Source organism: Phalacrocorax carbo, chromosome 8 (genome assembly GCF_963921805.1).
Source record: "Phalacrocorax carbo chromosome 8, bPhaCar2.1, whole genome shotgun sequence".
In the NCBI taxonomy this organism is placed as follows: Eukaryota; Metazoa; Chordata; class Aves; order Suliformes; family Phalacrocoracidae; genus Phalacrocorax; species Phalacrocorax carbo.
In genome coordinates, this window is record NC_087520.1 from 37,791,770 (window position 1) to 37,809,261 (window position 17,492).

At 35.7% G+C, this 17,492-nt stretch overlaps 1 protein-coding gene across 1 annotated transcript in view; it reads left to right on the forward strand.

Moving 5' to 3' along the window:
* The window catches only part of CDH8 (cadherin 8), a 134,908-nt gene that overhangs the window by 85,430 nt on the left and 31,986 nt on the right, over positions 1-17,492 (forward strand). The window contains exon 8 of the mRNA XM_009502816.2: positions 15,303-15,424. Coding sequence (XP_009501111.1) covers positions 15,303-15,424 — 122 coding nt within the window. The remainder of the gene's footprint in view (positions 1-15,302; positions 15,425-17,492) is intronic.

Genomic DNA, 17,492 nt, shown 5'->3' on the forward strand with positions numbered 1-17,492 from the left:
GGGTAAATGGGCATTTTTAGATTTTTTTTTCCCAACACAGTAATAAGCAATATCTCTGTTATAAAATAACAGAAAGCTGTTAGAGGCAGACACAAGCAGCAAATGAAAATAGAAAGTGTGTCATTATGATGCTTTCACTGACAGTAATATTAATGGACTGCTGATCTCTCCCATAAAAATAAATATGTCAGCATCATTCATATGGAGGATGTTCTCTTCCTTGCCTAGCTGTTTTCCAGGTTCACTTCAAGGCTCACCTCTATTCCTGTGGGTCAATGATCAGAGCATTTCATTGCCATTACACTTGCTTACAAATTGTAAGCCATGATGTTGTTTTTTCCTTCTTGATACCCAGCATGGCAGATCCTAAATATACCCTGATTTACCAACACTTTCATAGATAAACACCAAGTTTTGCCAAAACATAAATCATTACTTCAGAACTTTGTGCTGGTAAGTTACCTGCAGCTAAATTTGTGCTTTAAGCAGAGGTAATTTTGGCAGTTTTCTGCTATCACCATGACAAAGTTGTTCTTTTGTATCATGCCTCAGCCACTGTCTCAGGCAGGAATCTTCCAAGACAAGATTGGTCTGGCTGAATCGAGCATAACTACTTCTGCATTTTCACCTGGCTTGAGGCTGAAGATTTTTTGATTCAGGCTGGCTGATCTCTTTGAAAGCAATCAGATTTAGAATGTGTGTGGATAGTTTTAAAGATGATACTTTTTAATCTGAGTGCCCCAAAATGTGAGCTTAACCCTTTCATGTCTAGCAAAACTCAGGTAGAAACACAAAAGCATGAGCCAGTGAGAACTGTGACTCTTTTCTGTGAGTACTTAACAGGAAAAAGACCAATTCGTTTTCTTCTTTGGTGGGTTTTTGTTTGGGTTTTTTTTGTTTGTTTGGGTTTTTTTTGTTTTTTAGAAGGACATTTGCTTTTCCTATTCATAGGCAAGTGTCTGCCTAGTTCTAATTCAGAACAAATTCATTTGCTATTGGTGACAAATGCTATTGGTGACAAATAGTATTACCATCATATTCTGAGACCTGTGCAAAGTGAGACATTTTGGAGGGTGCCATTTCCCTCCTTTCACTTCCCCATCACTAGCAGACTCCTTCCAGCCTCTTTGAAGGAGTTTCTAGTTGTCTGCAGCCTTTCTTCTCATGTGGTTAAACTGTCTGGCTAAGACAGAGTAAGGAAAAGTTGCCTTGAGTGGCTCTCCCTCAGGGAGTTGCCCAAGCTTTTGCATTGCCTTTGTGTTCTGGTTCTCAAAACATGGAGACAAGTTGCATATAGTTTTATGCCTCCAGTTTAAATCACAGTAACTACATTGTGTACTGGTTGCACGCTGCCTAGAGATAATTCTTCAAATATCTCATCCTTCTGAATCTTTTTTTTGTTACTACAGATAAAACAATGCAAAGAATGATCAGTGGAGAAGACTGGACTGAAAGTGATTAACATGGTAGAGGTGATATTTAGGTGACAGTTTCAGTATTTCAGATTTAGTTATATATTATCCATTAATTTAGTGAAAAACAGTAGATAATTTCCTTCTGCAGCTTTGGTCTTCTCAACTGCTACCCTTAAATCTGTCTAAATGATCCACTCCTTCTGCACATTTTTTTTCTATTGTATGATTTCTTATACTTCTTTCTTACATTGTCGAATTAATTTTTGCTTCTTTGTTGTTCAACGTTTTTCCTCTCTGGTCATGTAGTTGCTCCTCTATGTTGATGAATTCTGTCACACGGATTTTTAAGAGAAGAGAATATTATGAAGAACTTTAACCTCTTTGAAAGATCACTGTGAAACACAGGCTTAGGATTCACAGAAGAAATATGGCGAGAGGACTAGTGAATGTTATTGCACCTGTGAATTGATTCTTAAATTTTCTTTCTACATTGCCATACATCCAAGTTTACTCTGCTGAGTAAGTCAGGAGCAGGAACATGTAGATGATTACAGGCTAGAGGAAGAAGGCTCCCTGCAAAATGACCTTTCCCTGACAACGTACCTTTTGGTCTGTGGATGTAAAAGGTGAACTTTGTTTTCTGTCACTGACTCTGGACTTCAAATACTGGACTAATGAGAGTTCTCATTGTTTTGTTGTGTAGTTGAGACTTACGTGAGCTTAAAATGGTATCCCAATGTTGGGAGGTTTATTTTAGCTAGATGCTTGAGAGAACAGGGATGGATGTAGCCTTGCTTTGTAAGTCAGGGCTGATTATGCAGCTCGTATGTTTGGGCTCTCTGGAGTTATGCCCTGAACAGGAAAGGAATCTGGAGGCATATGCAAGTATTCTCTGAGAGCCTGAATTGCAGTGCAGTAAGAATGAATGATTAACTTACAGGCGTTTCTTTTGGTGCATCCTTTTTTTATCTACAAAGGCTCATCACATCTTTGGTTCTTTGGTACTTTTTCTGAAATGGAATTTTCTGCCATTCAGTAAAATCTAGTAAAGTCAGGAGCCTAATAGTCATACATGATCCCATTCATCTGAACACACAAATACAACTTTTAGTTTGTATAAGTTAAAATTATAGCTATAACTACTGTTCACATTGACATGCTTGTGTTGCTTGCATTAACTGGTTAGCAATTTTGCTGGGCAGTGAAGCAGAGCAGAGTTCAGGCTGGGCTAACCTCAGTATTCTCTCAGTTTCTTGTACAGGTTTTGCACTGCTTACCGAGTTATGTGTTATCAATGCTACTCAGCTACTAAAAGAAAATCAAATAGCCATGATTTATTTATTAGAGCATTTTTGCTACAGTTTGCACAGATTCTGAATGGAGTTCAGAATCACTGATCATTCAAGCTATCAGATTGTCATACAGGTATAACGCATATAATAATTAAACTCTATCTTTTTTCTGTCTCCAGCTCCATGGATCCATGGATTTCCATTTCCACCTTCTAATGGCTGTGACAGCCACATTGCAGATATTTCCCTAGCATCCTCACTGTATGTCTCATTAATCCTAAGGAAATGCCCTGTATTTCAGTCATTGCCGGTTAATTGATATAACAAAAGCAGTAATAAATGGGGAACTAACGTAGTTTGAAACCAAAGCAAAGACATCCCAGAGAAGCTGTTTTAACATAGGCAAGAAAGAAGTGTATTAGTAACATAATTTAACTGCACAACATTCCTCTAATTTAAATATGAATATATTGATATTTGCATACTCATCTGTCCTAAACTGTAGCTGAGATCTGCTTGAAATACAGGATTGCAGTGAATTCTTTGAAAACAAAAAGTATACTATAATGCATTCACTATTAGCAATGCTTATCTGGAATTATCATTTTAAAAAATGAGGTAATCCTTTTCTCAAGAATATGTGTATTCCATAGTAGAAATTCACTGAATGATGCCGTAGATTTCAAAAAGAAAAAAACTTCTGAACATATTCCATTTGGCAGCCTCTGAGATTTGTGAAAAAAAAAATGCACCAACAAATAACAGAAACCATGGCTCATAAACTTTAAAGACAACTAAATGATGATCCCTTTAAAGTCCCTAAGCTTTTTTTCACCTGACATAACATGGAGTGGGCTATTCAAGATTTATAGTTTCTTCCTAGCCTTCTTATGGCTGTGCGCAGCACTAGATTCCTCAGGCTGTATTCAGGTCGAATCTCAGTTACTGTTTGTGAGGTACTACCGTGAGCATATTCAAGCATAGACAGGTTCTTTTATAATTAGTATAGACTCAAGCCTTTTCAGATATACTGGGAAATACAGAGGTGAAGTGTGCATCCATTTGCTCTGTTGCATCAGATTGCAAGAAGGCTCTTCTAAAACTTCTCCCTCTCCTCACACTCTGTGCATCACATGCACAGACATGCAACAAATCTGCCCACTGGGGAATTCCCAAGCCAGTGCAGGACTGCCTGGGAGAGGATATTTCTCTTAGCCTAAAGCGATGCTTTTAGCCAAGTTTTAAATCTCTGAACGAAGGGGTTTAATGGAATTTCTGTTTTCCTTCTTCTCCTGGCACTGCAGTTATGGAGCTATTATTTTCCCTTTGATTGACTGCTTTATTGAATTATTCTTGGTATTCAGACTCAGTTGCCAAACAAAAAGCATACCAGTGGCTAGCTAATCCCCCCGCCCAAGTACTTGGCAAAGTACCAGAACCACCACAATGAGTAGAAATTCTTGTGAGTTATTAGTCAAATCAATAGACGAAAATACAGACAGGAACTTGAAATGTAAATGGTGATTTGACCACAATAAATATTTTCCAGGCATAGAGCATAGGAATCTCAAGGACAAAGCTGTGGGCTCTCTCTGACAAAGGTAATTACCCATACCAGCTGCATTCTTTAGAAATGAAGAAGTATGAGGCAATTTTATCACCTAATGGGAAAGGGCATAAAGCCAGAAAGACTCTTTATGGTTTACCAAGAATATAAATACAATAATTGAATCATCACCCGGCACTTGCTCTACTAAAGTTATCTATATTGTATATTCCTTTAAAAATACAAGGACACTAATTAAAAAGGAAGAGAGACATAATTACTCTTCAGGATAAACCTTCAGCTACAATGTACTTTTTAATGCCATGGATACCTTTCCTCATGCTTTCATTTGTGTAATTTTATTTAGCCTTTTATTGTAAAAATTGCTATAGGCATTATTAGCAATAATTCTAAAATTTTAGGGAGTTACTTTGGCACATCATATAATTACCTCTAATTTAGGGCTGAGTAAATTTCTTAAGTTTCAGAAAGAGGGAAATAAGCCTTTATGGAGGTTTAAACAGGAGAAGCTCTGGTATATTAACCTTTTTCGCTTGACCCTTTTTTCTCTGGCTTAGTGGAACTCAAGCTAGATAATCCATCATTTTTGCACAGAAACACAGAATTTAGTAAGGTAGTTTTTATTCATTTGCACATAAATACAGGGTTACACAGAACTCCATAGATTCTAATGGGTCGTGGAGCATTTGCTATTGGTCAGTGGAGGGGTGATATATCACGTAAAGCTAGTTTGCAGTTCTCAGCTACGAAAGTGCATTCAGACATATCACAAGCTTTCCCATTAGTGTTTTTCACAGCTCAAGAATAGCAGGAGAGGTGATCCACATGGATAATAGCATGGGAGTGGCCATATTATGAGGAAACATAAATGGTAATGGAGAGTACTTAGGAAATAATCTCTGTATAAAATGGTCTCAGAGGAGGTTCAGGGGCAAGCATTAAAATTCAGGAATGGGACGCTGAATAGAAGTTAGCAACCTCAGATTTTGAGGAAAGCATGTAAGGCAGCTGTGAATAAAGCAGCTGTGTAATTCAGTGCAAAAAAAAAAAAAAGTCAGAGGAGGTAATAAACATAATTATGGCAAGGAAAAGGAGAGAGATTTGCATGAACAGTCTAACTTCTTTTTATTTCTGGTTTCAGGGCACCATAAAGCCAGGCTATACATCTTAGTTCTAGATTTGCAAATGTTGATTTCACAAAAACATACTGGAATTGAGAACACTGTTCAAAGCTTAAAACACAAGAGGATACTAGGTGGTGTTTTAGAAGGGAATAAGGCTTTCTGGGGCACAAAATAGGTAAGGATTCAAGGAATACAAGGGTCATTAGTGAAAATGCACTTGACTAATTCATGTGAAGTATGTTTGTTAATTACATTGAGCAAATTGGAGGCATGGTTAAACTGACAACATACATATTATATTAGCAAAATGAATGTATTGTTAAACTGAAGAGCTAGCACTTGGCCATCCGCACTTTGAACATTTGAATTAGAATTTCTGAAGAAAAATACAGTTATTCTTAAAAACTGTATAGTATTCATCTAGTTTGATAAACAGAATTAATCTACTTGAAAGTGAAATGTGATTATCTAAGATCTCCATTGTTTTTTCTGTAAGGCTGAAACATGAGAGTAGGTCAGACTAGAGGTTTGTAGCTGAATATCGGTTTAGTCAACCTTCTTCAAGCACATTTTTTTTTGACAATAAAGACTCTACTCAGAGTAGCATGCTTTGAGCTTCTAGTAAAGTTGCTGGATAGCAAAGAATGACTATTTTCTGGCTGAAAAACAGAGAGGATTTTTTAAAGGTACGTCTGATCTGCTAAGGACATCTTTTTGCTTATTGCTGAAAGTGTGCAAGTAAGAATGATTTGATGCTAAAGTCCTAGAACCTGGTTCAAATCCAGCATATCCAGCAATATTTTATCTGTGAAGGAAACATAAGAGTAATTAAATTGCACTGTTAAGAAAATTAATGCCAGAAAGGAATATGAGCTCTAAAAATAACAGCATTTAAATACTTCTTTAATAAATTATTGTTTAAGAAAAATTTTTACTGAAGTATTTTGATGTTTTGTCTATCATTGAGGGATTTCATTTGAGCTATTAATTATTTTATTTCAATCATGAAATCATTTAAAATAAAAAAAATCAGAATATTCCAGGCATCTTGTCCTCAATCAGTCTGCTTATTGTTATTATTATTGCTGCTAGTCATTATAAAATTTCATAGCTGATTATAATTGACAATAAGACCTTGCATATCTAAGTCAATATTTTATAACATTTTAATATGCATGATGTATTAGCATATTAACAATATAATTGCTCTAAAGTGTGGGCCAGATTCCTGACTGTTTTATGCTAGTGCAACTCCCTTGATTAAGCTGGAATTGAGCAACACAGCAGCAAATCATGCCCTGCTACATTTGTTCTGTCTTAAAACTTTCCTTCAGTCAATTTTCTTTGTTCCTGTTCACTGGTTTATTTTATAAGGCAAATCCTTGTCTGTCACTTATGGCACCATATTATTTCCTGAAACTTTTTCTCATTGTTATATATAGAAATTAAAACCTATTACTTCCTCACAACAATTAAAGCATTACACTGCCTCAGAAAATAGTAATTAGGTCTGTGGTGCTGTGATCCACAAGAAGTAAAGATCCAGTAGCATTTCATCACACCGTTATTATTGCTAGTGTGTATAATAAAGGCAACAGAAAGATGTAGTTCCCTATGCTTTTCTGTCATGCCTAGCTCTTTTTTTCCTTCTTATTGGCAGCTGCCACAAGGATGTGGAAAACCCTTTTCTACTTTTTGTAGAATAGTGCTTTCTAGTTACAGGTGCTTCCAGAGATTACAAATGCTGTGTTGGTATAGCTTATTCTTGAAGCTAGGTGTAATATATTTATTTATTTATTTATTATGTGCATGGATTTTTTTCAAAAAATGTAACTTACAACTTCAGACATTTCTAGCTTGCCTTTCGTTATAGTTTATAGGTCCACTGCTAATAGTCGCTAAAACTTAAACCGTATTTTTAATTTTTGCACTCGTAACAATTCACCAGTGAAATACTTAACACAGTTCATTTACTGAAAGTGACATAACTGTGAACTGCATCCTGACCTGCATCCTTGTTAGGGACAAATAAGGCTCAATAACACAGGACTGTATCAGAAATACAGGCTGTTTCCTGCCAGCATTTGTTTCAGTTTGGTGTCTGGACAGGTGTGTGGGTGGAAGGATGTTGGCAGTGCACTTTTACAATTTTTTTTTCCTGAAAGGGTTTTCTTAGGATCTGTGAATAGAACAGAGTTGTTTGCATTGTCATAAACCTGACATGACTGTAGCAGCTTCCAGTACAACCCACTCAAGCAGCTATACTAATAATTTATTTTGAATTATGTATTTGTTTACTCATATTGATGTGTCACATATATCTTGATTATGCGTCACTATGAATATAAAGCTCACTGTGGTCAAAATTAGATACGCAGAAGAACAGTCTCTAAGGAGATGCTGTTTGCATCCAGAGCTTCTGACAAGAGACAAGCACCCGTAATTGCTACTCAAATATTGAAAAAATGCTAGTTTCTGATCAGGATGCCCCTTCTAACTGTTTTCAAGCCTCATCCCATCCCTTTGTTCTTTAATATCCTCCCTTCGTTCTCCTAGAGCATATCCCATGAAATCTAATCACTCTTTTATGCAGTATGTAGGTTACATGTAATGTGCACTCGTGTAACCTAGTACATCTAGTATCTACTGTATCTTCGAGCAGTTTCCTTTTGGAGTCCATGAGAATGAATAGGAAGGGGTGAAACAAAAGTGGATTTTTCAAAACACAAATATGGTTAAAGGGAGACTGCTGTTCAAAGTGATTCATAATAACCAGAAACCCCTGAGTTCTGGGTTGTTCGGTTTTCGGGAGGGTGGCATGAGGGGTGAGGGTTGCCTGTGCTTCCCATTCCCCTCCAGCTCTAAGGTGGATATGAATTAGTTTCAGCATCCTCTGCTCCCTCAAGGACAAAATTACAGCTTGCTACTATGGCCCCTGGTTCTCAATCACATTGCAGCAGCGGATAACTTTTCCTCTCTTACTGTGCATGGCTAAATTTAAACAGAACAGTATGTTTTGATTCTCCCTTTTAACCAGGCTTATGGTAGAAGAGACCCTCTTCACAGCTGTAAACTACATTTGAGGGGATGTTTTGCTTTTCCACTTTAGTTTTGCCTTTCCAAGCCCTTTTGATCTATCTGTGCATTCAGGCAAGGAAATATCATGCATATACACCACACAAAGTATGATACTTCTGTAAAAAATTACAAATATTTCCCAGTTTTGCAAATGGATCTTTCAATTCACAGAGGATCAGAGGTAATTACAGACTAAATATTTGTTAGGCTGCTGAATAACTGTGCAGCTTAATGGTATGAAAAATAACAGAGAGGTTGCATTTGAATGTCAAATTACAGCCTGCCCTCAGATAAGCACAACGGGGGCTAACTGATTCCATCAATATGTATTGTATCTGTATGAAAAGAATATCCTAACTTTTTAAAAACATAGTTTGATTATCCAGTTTTATAAATCAGTGTTGATACTTTGAAGTTAACAAAGTACGAAGTTTAAGTCCCTGTTTTAATTTAAATTATATTTACATTTTAAATCTTAAATTATTTTAAATGTAGGAAAAATATAATGTAATATTAAGGACAAGGACTAGATTAAACTTCCAGAATAGATGAGATCTGACTAACTTCAGTAGAAGCTGAATCAGGCCTTGAAATGAAAGGGAAAAGTGCATGCCAACATAGTCTCCTTATATTTCTTTGCTACTACAGCGACAAGCAAAGAACTCAGCGCAGGGTTAGGTGGAATGTCCCTGGCTGACACTGCTTCAGCCAGAGTCCATGATCTTAAGGGTCTTTTCCAACCTAAATGGTTCTATGATTAAAAAAAATGATCCATTTGGCCTTTTTGCAGGCATGTTTCATTTTTGTGTAAATTAGAGGTAATTGATTCAAAATTAATATCAGTTCTGGGCTATATTAAACAATTTTCATGTCTTGCATGCACTAATGTGGAAAAAATGAAAACCCCACAGAAAGTGAAAGTGAGTGAAAGCTTTGAGGAGGGCCTGAAGAATATGGCTTAATTTAATTAACGTTTTCTGGTAAGGCTTGTGCATCCATCACAGAAATTTTATTCTTTCCTTTTTTCCTTCAGTATTATCAACAACCTGAAAGTATAATCTGTCCTTTAGTCCCAAGCTATACATCTTATATATATGTTGATTAAAGGTAGGTATGTGGCCTATCTTAGTCACCACTTTACAGATGGAGTTGCTGAACTTTGGAAACCTCTTATCTACAAATTCAGCTTTGAAGTTAAGGACTTGAAAATGTAGTCTGTCCTCAGTTTCCCCTCCTCCTTGTCCTCCTTTCCAGGATACGCAGTCGAAATACACCCCTTGCAGCCCACCTGGTTAGCGGGTACGTATGGTTCTTCTGCATTTGTCCATGCCTGTGGAAGCATGCATTTTGCAAGAGTCTGACATCTTTTCCGTGGCAATGAGAGGCAGAAAAGTGGACAAAAATGAAGGAGGTGGATGATGTTGAGCAAGTCCTTGGTTAAACTTGTCTATCAGTGAGGAAATAAAAATAGAAGGTAACATAGTTTTGCTCTTGACTTGTTCATCTTTCTTCTGGAGACCGTAATAAAATAAACTAAGTGATCTACTGAAAGGAGACAAAACTTTTCAACTCTATTATTATTTTTCTCCCAAAGAATGACTTAAGGAACAAACCTGAGAAATATGTTTCACATCTTTCTCTTTCTGCCTCCCTCCCACACACATGCACATGCAGAGACTTGCCACAATCTGTACTCCTCTAATATGTTCCAGTGTGCTGAAATAAATATAAATGGAACATTAATTTTGAAGCAGTGTTTGTTTCTTGTCTTAGCAACATGTACACAAGCCTTTCTGCTATGCACTGATATCTTTATAGTATAGATATTCCACAACTGTTAGTATTTTCTCATTCTTTCAAAATACAAGAATTTCAGGGGTGATCGAGATCTTCACGGTGACCAATCCTGTTTAGTTTTAATGTTTGGTTGCTTGAATTTTATCCTAATTCAGAAACAGCTTATGTTCTGTTATTTTTAACAGAAATATTGCCGATTACTGATGTCTTTTCCTCACAATTTCAGAGTCAGTTTCAGGCACTCAGTCTCTCTTGAATCAGATCATTACATAACACTTCAGGCAAATCAACACAGTATTTGCTGCAGTATGTGATTTCTATAGTTCAACATACAATTTCGACTTCACAACAGCATCTCTGTTTCTCAGGATTCTTGAGGTTAGATTTGTCAGTTTTATATGGCAAAAGAACTGTTATAAGCTTTGGTGTTATATAGGTAAAGAATAGTACAAAAAAACAACAACATAAACCCTAACAGGAGAAATAAACTTGTCCTACATGTAGATTATCTTAGTAAAGTCATCAGATAAAACCTTGATAAAGTCACGGGGAATGGGTCTGTTAAAATACAGCTTAATAAGTTTGAAATATAAGGGGTGTAAAACAAGCACTGTTGTTTTTATGAAGTCAGTAATTCCGATTTTATTTTGATTTCTCTGTTAGAACTAAGACTTCCTCTACTTCTAATTTTAAAAATTATTATAGTAGAAATTTCACTGAATCAGAGAAGCATGAAATAACCATTTCCAAGCCATGTGGTGCTGACAATAATAATAAAAGATGTGTTATTTTCTAGGATTCTACTTTCTATTCAGGTACTTAATTTTAGTTAAAATGCAAGACAGCTTATGACTTTTTAAACAGAACCTTGACGTGGTTTTGGATTATTTAATTAAATAAAGGAAGACTAGATTAAACTGGATTTCTTTCAGTTGAACAAATGATGAACTTCATTTGTGCAGCCAATAATTCTCTTTCTTAAAGACCACTGCTCTGTGAGACCACTTGTATGGGTTTCTGTCAAGGAAAGACAGTGGAGAAGTGTTTTAAGCATGTTTATGAAGTGTTTCAGTGTTTATGGGAGTTCAATAGCCGTATGATGTTCTGTTACTTATGGCACAAGATCAAAAAGTTCATTTATAAGCTCTAGTTACTTCTAGTATTGCTTGCTGCATGCAGTAACATTGTTAACAATGCTTAGTGCTTTGCATTACAGATTTCCAGTGATACACACGCATCTTAGATATGTAGGGTTTTCCAGGAAGGAAGAAATGTGATGATCCCAATAAGAACTAGTGTGGGTCTGTAACCTCTAAAAGTTCAGGTCTGGAAGCACTAAGTGGCTTTCTAATGGGATTTTTAAAATTTGACATTGATTATATAATCTACCTCTTCATTTTTGTATCACACTCTGCAGCCTTTTTTAATCCTGAGTAAGTTTCAATGTGTGTTACTCAAAGATGAGTGCTAGCAAGGTGTGTATTTCAAGCATCTAATGTTCCAATAGAATCTTGAGAACTGAGGAGAAAAGCAGAGGAACTTTTTAGGTCCTTATAATTCTTGAAAACCTTTCAATATGCATTTCTAAGCGCAGCTGGACTTTCCATTATTTTTGGGTATTTATTTATTATCATTAGTAAGTCCCACTAGTAAGTTATTTTTATGTTCTTTTTACATTGAGTCATCCTTTCCTTGTATCTGTCTAGATGTTCCTTTGTGTGTGTTCTGTGCTCATCTACAGCAGACTACTAGATCTTAGAATGGTGGGCAGTATTTGAGAGTTCAGCGGAGGCATAAAAGAGCTGTACTTCTAGGAAATTATGTACACAATTTACATATATGTTTCTTATCCCTACATGCTGTGCTGGAGCAGTGGTGTCCACAGATGACCAGCTGAATGTATTTGAAATTTAAAATAGTCCTTCTGCGCCGCTTTACTCTGAAAACAGTTTTGGTAAACTAGACTAGTGAAAATTTTCTCAATATTTTTTAACTTTAGGGTGTGCTAAATTTTCAAACCAAGCCATTACTTCTCAAGTGATGGCCCTAATGATATCCTTGTATTGCAAGATTTAAATTGTTCATCACAGTAAATACAGGTGATGAAGCTTTTGCAAATTCAGTTAGTTCCTTAGCGAGAAAGTCTCTAACTTTACACTTTTCTATGATTTCATATAAAATAATGGATTGGAACTTAAGGAGTCACTCCATCTACCTGGTACATGCAAGAAGACTCAGTCTTCCTTAAATCTATTGACTGGGTGGTTCATTGGAGGGGGGGGGGAAACCCCAAACCAACCAAACAAAAAAAAAAATCCAGTAATTAAAACTTAGTTTTGTCACTAGTTTAGAAAGAACTGACTCTCCATTCATACCAATGAGGAAAAGTTCTGAACATTGACTACTAATCAGTGTGGAGGCCAACTGTATGAAGGACAGTTGCCCATGCAAACATAACAGTTTCTGCACTCTCTGGATCAGAGAGGACCTGCTTCAATCACTTTCTACTTTTAGTTCAAGGATATTGGGCATTGATAATAGCCATGGTTTTAAACCTGAGAGGGACACCCTTTGCCACTTTTACCACTGAGAAGCTTGCAGACATTAAAAGTAAGAAAATGGACAGATTAAACTATTTTATCTTGACAGTGTTTTCATCCATAAGTGAAATCTGGATTTGCTTAGTGAGAATTCATTAACTTGTTTGAATAGGTATGCTTCGGGTGAATTGTATTTGCAAGGAAAACACTCAGCATAAAGTGAATTTCACTGAAAAGTTTGCAATGACAAAATACTGCGATGTATTCAGTGTGATGGGCAGTATCAGCAGTAGATAAAATTCCCTCTCTGTCTCTCTCTCTTTCTCAACAATAAATTTCATCATAGTCACGAGAACACTAATAGGAAGTGGATATTCCCTTGTTTGGAGATTTCCAAACCGGTTGGGTCTCTCTTGTGTAAATTAATTTTTTAAATAAATTCTCATCAAGTTTCTGATTACAATTTCTTTAAATTTAATGTTTGTCTTTCTGATGAAAGACAAACATTTTGGGGGCAGTCACAAGGGACGTGAATAATTTCTTTAGAAGCTTATCTAATTAATTACATTTCTCTGTAATGTCTTTAAAATTTGAACTGCCATCATTTCATTAATTTAGATAAAAGTACATCTTTAGTGTTTAAATATGACACTAGTGCTGAGAATTCTGATAACCTCAAGATTCATTGTCTGTATTTTCATCAAGTCAAGACAAAAAAAAAAGTGTTTAAAATGTTTGGGATTTATGATTTGCATATTAACTTTGATTTCAAATACATTATTATTTAATGGCATAAGTTAAGTAAGATCATATGATACAAAATGGACATAAATATTACTCTTACAGTGTTTTGGTGGGGGTTTCTTTTTCTTCTGCAAAAAAGTTTCTTTCTGAACTAAAACCTTTGACTCCTTCAAATAGGAAGCATTTAAAGGCTGATGTCTTGCAATCTTCTGTATCCTGTATAGTTGGAGTTTTAATATTTCAGGCTATCCAGCAAACATAAAGCCTCCATTTATAGCACTAGTATATTTGGTGATAGCCTGTTTTTTGTGTGTTTTGAAATAGTTATTTTTATGCTATGTCAAAGTAATGTTAGTAGAGCAAATAGGGTTTGATTAGCTCACAACACAATTAACTTTGATGGAAGCCACAAAAAATACAGTGTACATAGTGATTCTTCCTTTTAAACATCTTTACCGCTGTAGGGCTGCCACCAGTTCCTACCTGCCATACTTCCACTCTGTAGATATTTGTTATGAGAGGTACATTGGATACCAGGCAATAGGTACTTCTGTCCTGCCTTCCCCTAAGCCAGTTCTGTACTGCCAGAGAGCAGAGCCCACATGGACCGATGACAGCTTTGGACAGTTGCTAAGCTGTCACAACAACTGTGAGTAAGTTGATACCCTGACTTATGGTAGCAGCTTTCTTGCCTGCAGTAATAATTTAGGCAAAAGCATGTGGTTTAATTGCAAGTCAGACCCAGAGTTCAATTCACAGTGTGCAGTTCTTCAAATTGTTGACGATATAAACAAGATAAAATACCATGGTTGCAAAATAATACTCACCGAGAGATGTATTTTGAAACTAGTATTGAGTTACTTGTAGAGGTATGCATGTGCTATAGAACAGTGTTTTAAACTCTTGATCAGCTGGTCACCTCAGTTTAAATTGAATTAAGTTGAATTACTCTTTGGGAAAAATAATCTAAAATATTTATAAATAGTCTCTTAAAATAAATTAGCTATACTGAATTGAAGGAAAGACACTAGAAGCCAACTGTGAAATCTATTCAAAGTAGAATGCAAGCTGTTGGTTTAGCTTTTCTTTCCCTACAGCTTAACAAGGTTATTCTACTTTTTACAGTGATAAATACTTTTATGCGAAATAGCTTTATATTATAAATAATGAGACTTTATTTCGGTGAAGAAAGCAGTTCACAGGTCACATTTTTGGTCAGTGGCAGATGAATCAAAGTGCTTTAATAGTCCAAAGTACTACCTAGCTTTCCTATGTCAATCTACCCTCTCTCTTTCTCACAATGTGGCTCTCCACATTAATTGTATTTGTAATGAAGAAATAATAGATGTGCAGTCAGAACAACTAATAGAGTAAAATGCTCTGTGCTCTGCTAAAGATAAACAAAGAAATAAATCTATGTTGTTTACAGCCTTCCCTTCTCGATGTATAATGGTCTTTATCAATAAAACAATACAAACTTCATCAAAGAAAAATCTTACCAATTTAGTCCAAGAAAGGTCTTCATTGAGCTAATCTCCAACAAATGCTGTTTGCAATAGGGATCTATTTATTCTTTTCAACCATAAAATAGTGGCCATCCTTCTTTATCTCGTGCTCCAACTCTACAATCCATTTCAGATAAGACAACCCAATTAAGCAAGGACAGAAGACAGGAAGAGTATCATTACTATATGAGCATTTATGTATCAGTCCCAAATTAAATATGCTTTGATTTCTTTTCTTAGGGAACCACAGTCAAGTGTCCCGGGTGCCTGTTGCTATCAAAGTTCTTGATGTTAATGACAATGCTCCTGAGTTTGCATCAGAGCATGAAGCCTTTTTATGTGAGAATGGGAAGCCTGGACAAGTAAGTATCTCCATGTTTTTATGTTGGGTACTTTGGCATGTGAGAATGGGGTGCAGTTTCTCCCTGTCATTTTATCTTTATTTCCAAAATATGTGCCTATGTGTTCATGCTATTAACAGTCAATTAAGATAAACCTATGATCATGTTCTGTGGTACATGTCTCTATATATGGATGTACATATTATTTGAAGTATAGGTTTTAAATTACAGGTAGGTCTCTCGGAACAATATCCAGAAAAAAATGCCAAGTGTCTTTAAGCTCCCTCTGTTTCCACTCTGTCTAGTGGTGCTCATCACTTCATGGGTTCATCTGCGTTAATAGCTAAAAGTATAATCCAACCTGAATTCCACTAAAGATATTGAACTATACTGCAGCTAGTCCCAGGTATAATTTAGAAGAAATGCTTAAAACAATAAAACCTTTTCCCCTTACCCATATCTCAATTATAATCTCTATGTAGTTCTTACTCACTTTTCTAGTGACAATCGGGGAAAAAACAAGAAAGCAAACCAGAACCAGATGGAAAGCCAAGTAAATTGTAACTGCATGTAAAATATCTAAAGAGGGATGGGGTGTTGGAGAAGTAGAGTTCAAGTTTTCATTTACTCCACAAAAAAAGGAGAGAAAAAAAAAAGACTTAACAGGTCATTTGCTTGTCGATTTAATGAAATAAAAGAGTTGACAAAGGAATTTACACAACACACTATAAGGTGGAATAAATATAGCAAGATATCAGAAGGAAGATTTAACCTGTATAGCCTTTTCCAAAGACAATGAATCAGATTTCTTAAAAGGCATCCATTTTAAAGGACAAACGTTCAGAAATAGGGAAGAATATCTCACATGCCACATAAATGACAAGAAAAAGAATCAAGAAAATGTACAGACTTTTAGAAAGAAATGCAGTGTAAATGAGATGTAACTTTTGTCCAGCTTGAGAAACACTGTATGTTACAACAATTCACTGTTTTTAAACTTTCTGATTTATTTCTAGATTGTGACATTTCATTTAAATAAACAGCAGCTGACAGCATGACACTAGTCTTGTTAATCCAACTATTCCTGTGTCTCATGTGGGTGTTAGGCATTAAATTCTCCAAAGAAGGTTACCTGACAATAGAGTTAGAAACTATTTTCCTTTAGTAGAATTAAATGACAACCTATATAGTAGTATATGACAATCTACCTCTGCCAAGACTGGATTGTTACAGATTATTTGACTTCTAGCACCCCTTTTTGTTTATTAGAAAGGTGTCAAAAATGTGTCATTTAAGAAATGAAAATTCTCACTAACCACTGGAAAGCAGATTATTGAAATGTGCCCTATGGGCAGACAGTTATGTTACTGTTGGTATTTAAGTTCTTCTAGCTCAGACTGGATTTCTGTTTAGCTCAGGGTGGATTTCAGATGCTGAGTAGTTGTTTTCTAGGATAAATTAAATTCTAATGAGTATACCTTTGTCGAGGGCTCAGTAAGCTTCCCTGAAATCAGAAAGCTGCGTCGCACACTGTTTTCTGAATAGATTTATCTAGTTATTCCTATCAAATTTTATGTGGTTTAAGGGATGGTTTAAGGCATTTCATTTTGGAATAAAACAATAAATGTCATTATTAGGAGTCAGCTGGTAGAAGAGGCTTTCATTTAAGTACTTAAGGAAAACTTTTATTAAACCATTATATTCTTCATCCTACCATCATCTTTTACAGTCCTGATCTGATGGCAGATGTCACTCTTGAGCATGAATCCTTGTGTGAACTTTACAGATGGTTATTAAATATTTGTCTGCCAGCATGGATGAGGTGGCACTGATCGTGTAATTTATTTTGTTTTAAACAAATAACATTATTGGAACAGTAACCAGTCCAGAATAATCACCAAGGTTAGGTTTTAAATTTAAGTTGTCATTCAAAAATTGCCTGTTCCTGTAAAGATTTTAGTATCTACACTCCCTGATTGGTTTTTCTTATGCTTATTATTCTATATTCAAATTTTGGAAGAAATCATATTAATCAGTCAAGATGTAGAATACAAATAATTAAATAGGTTTCAGCTATGAAATAGCTAAT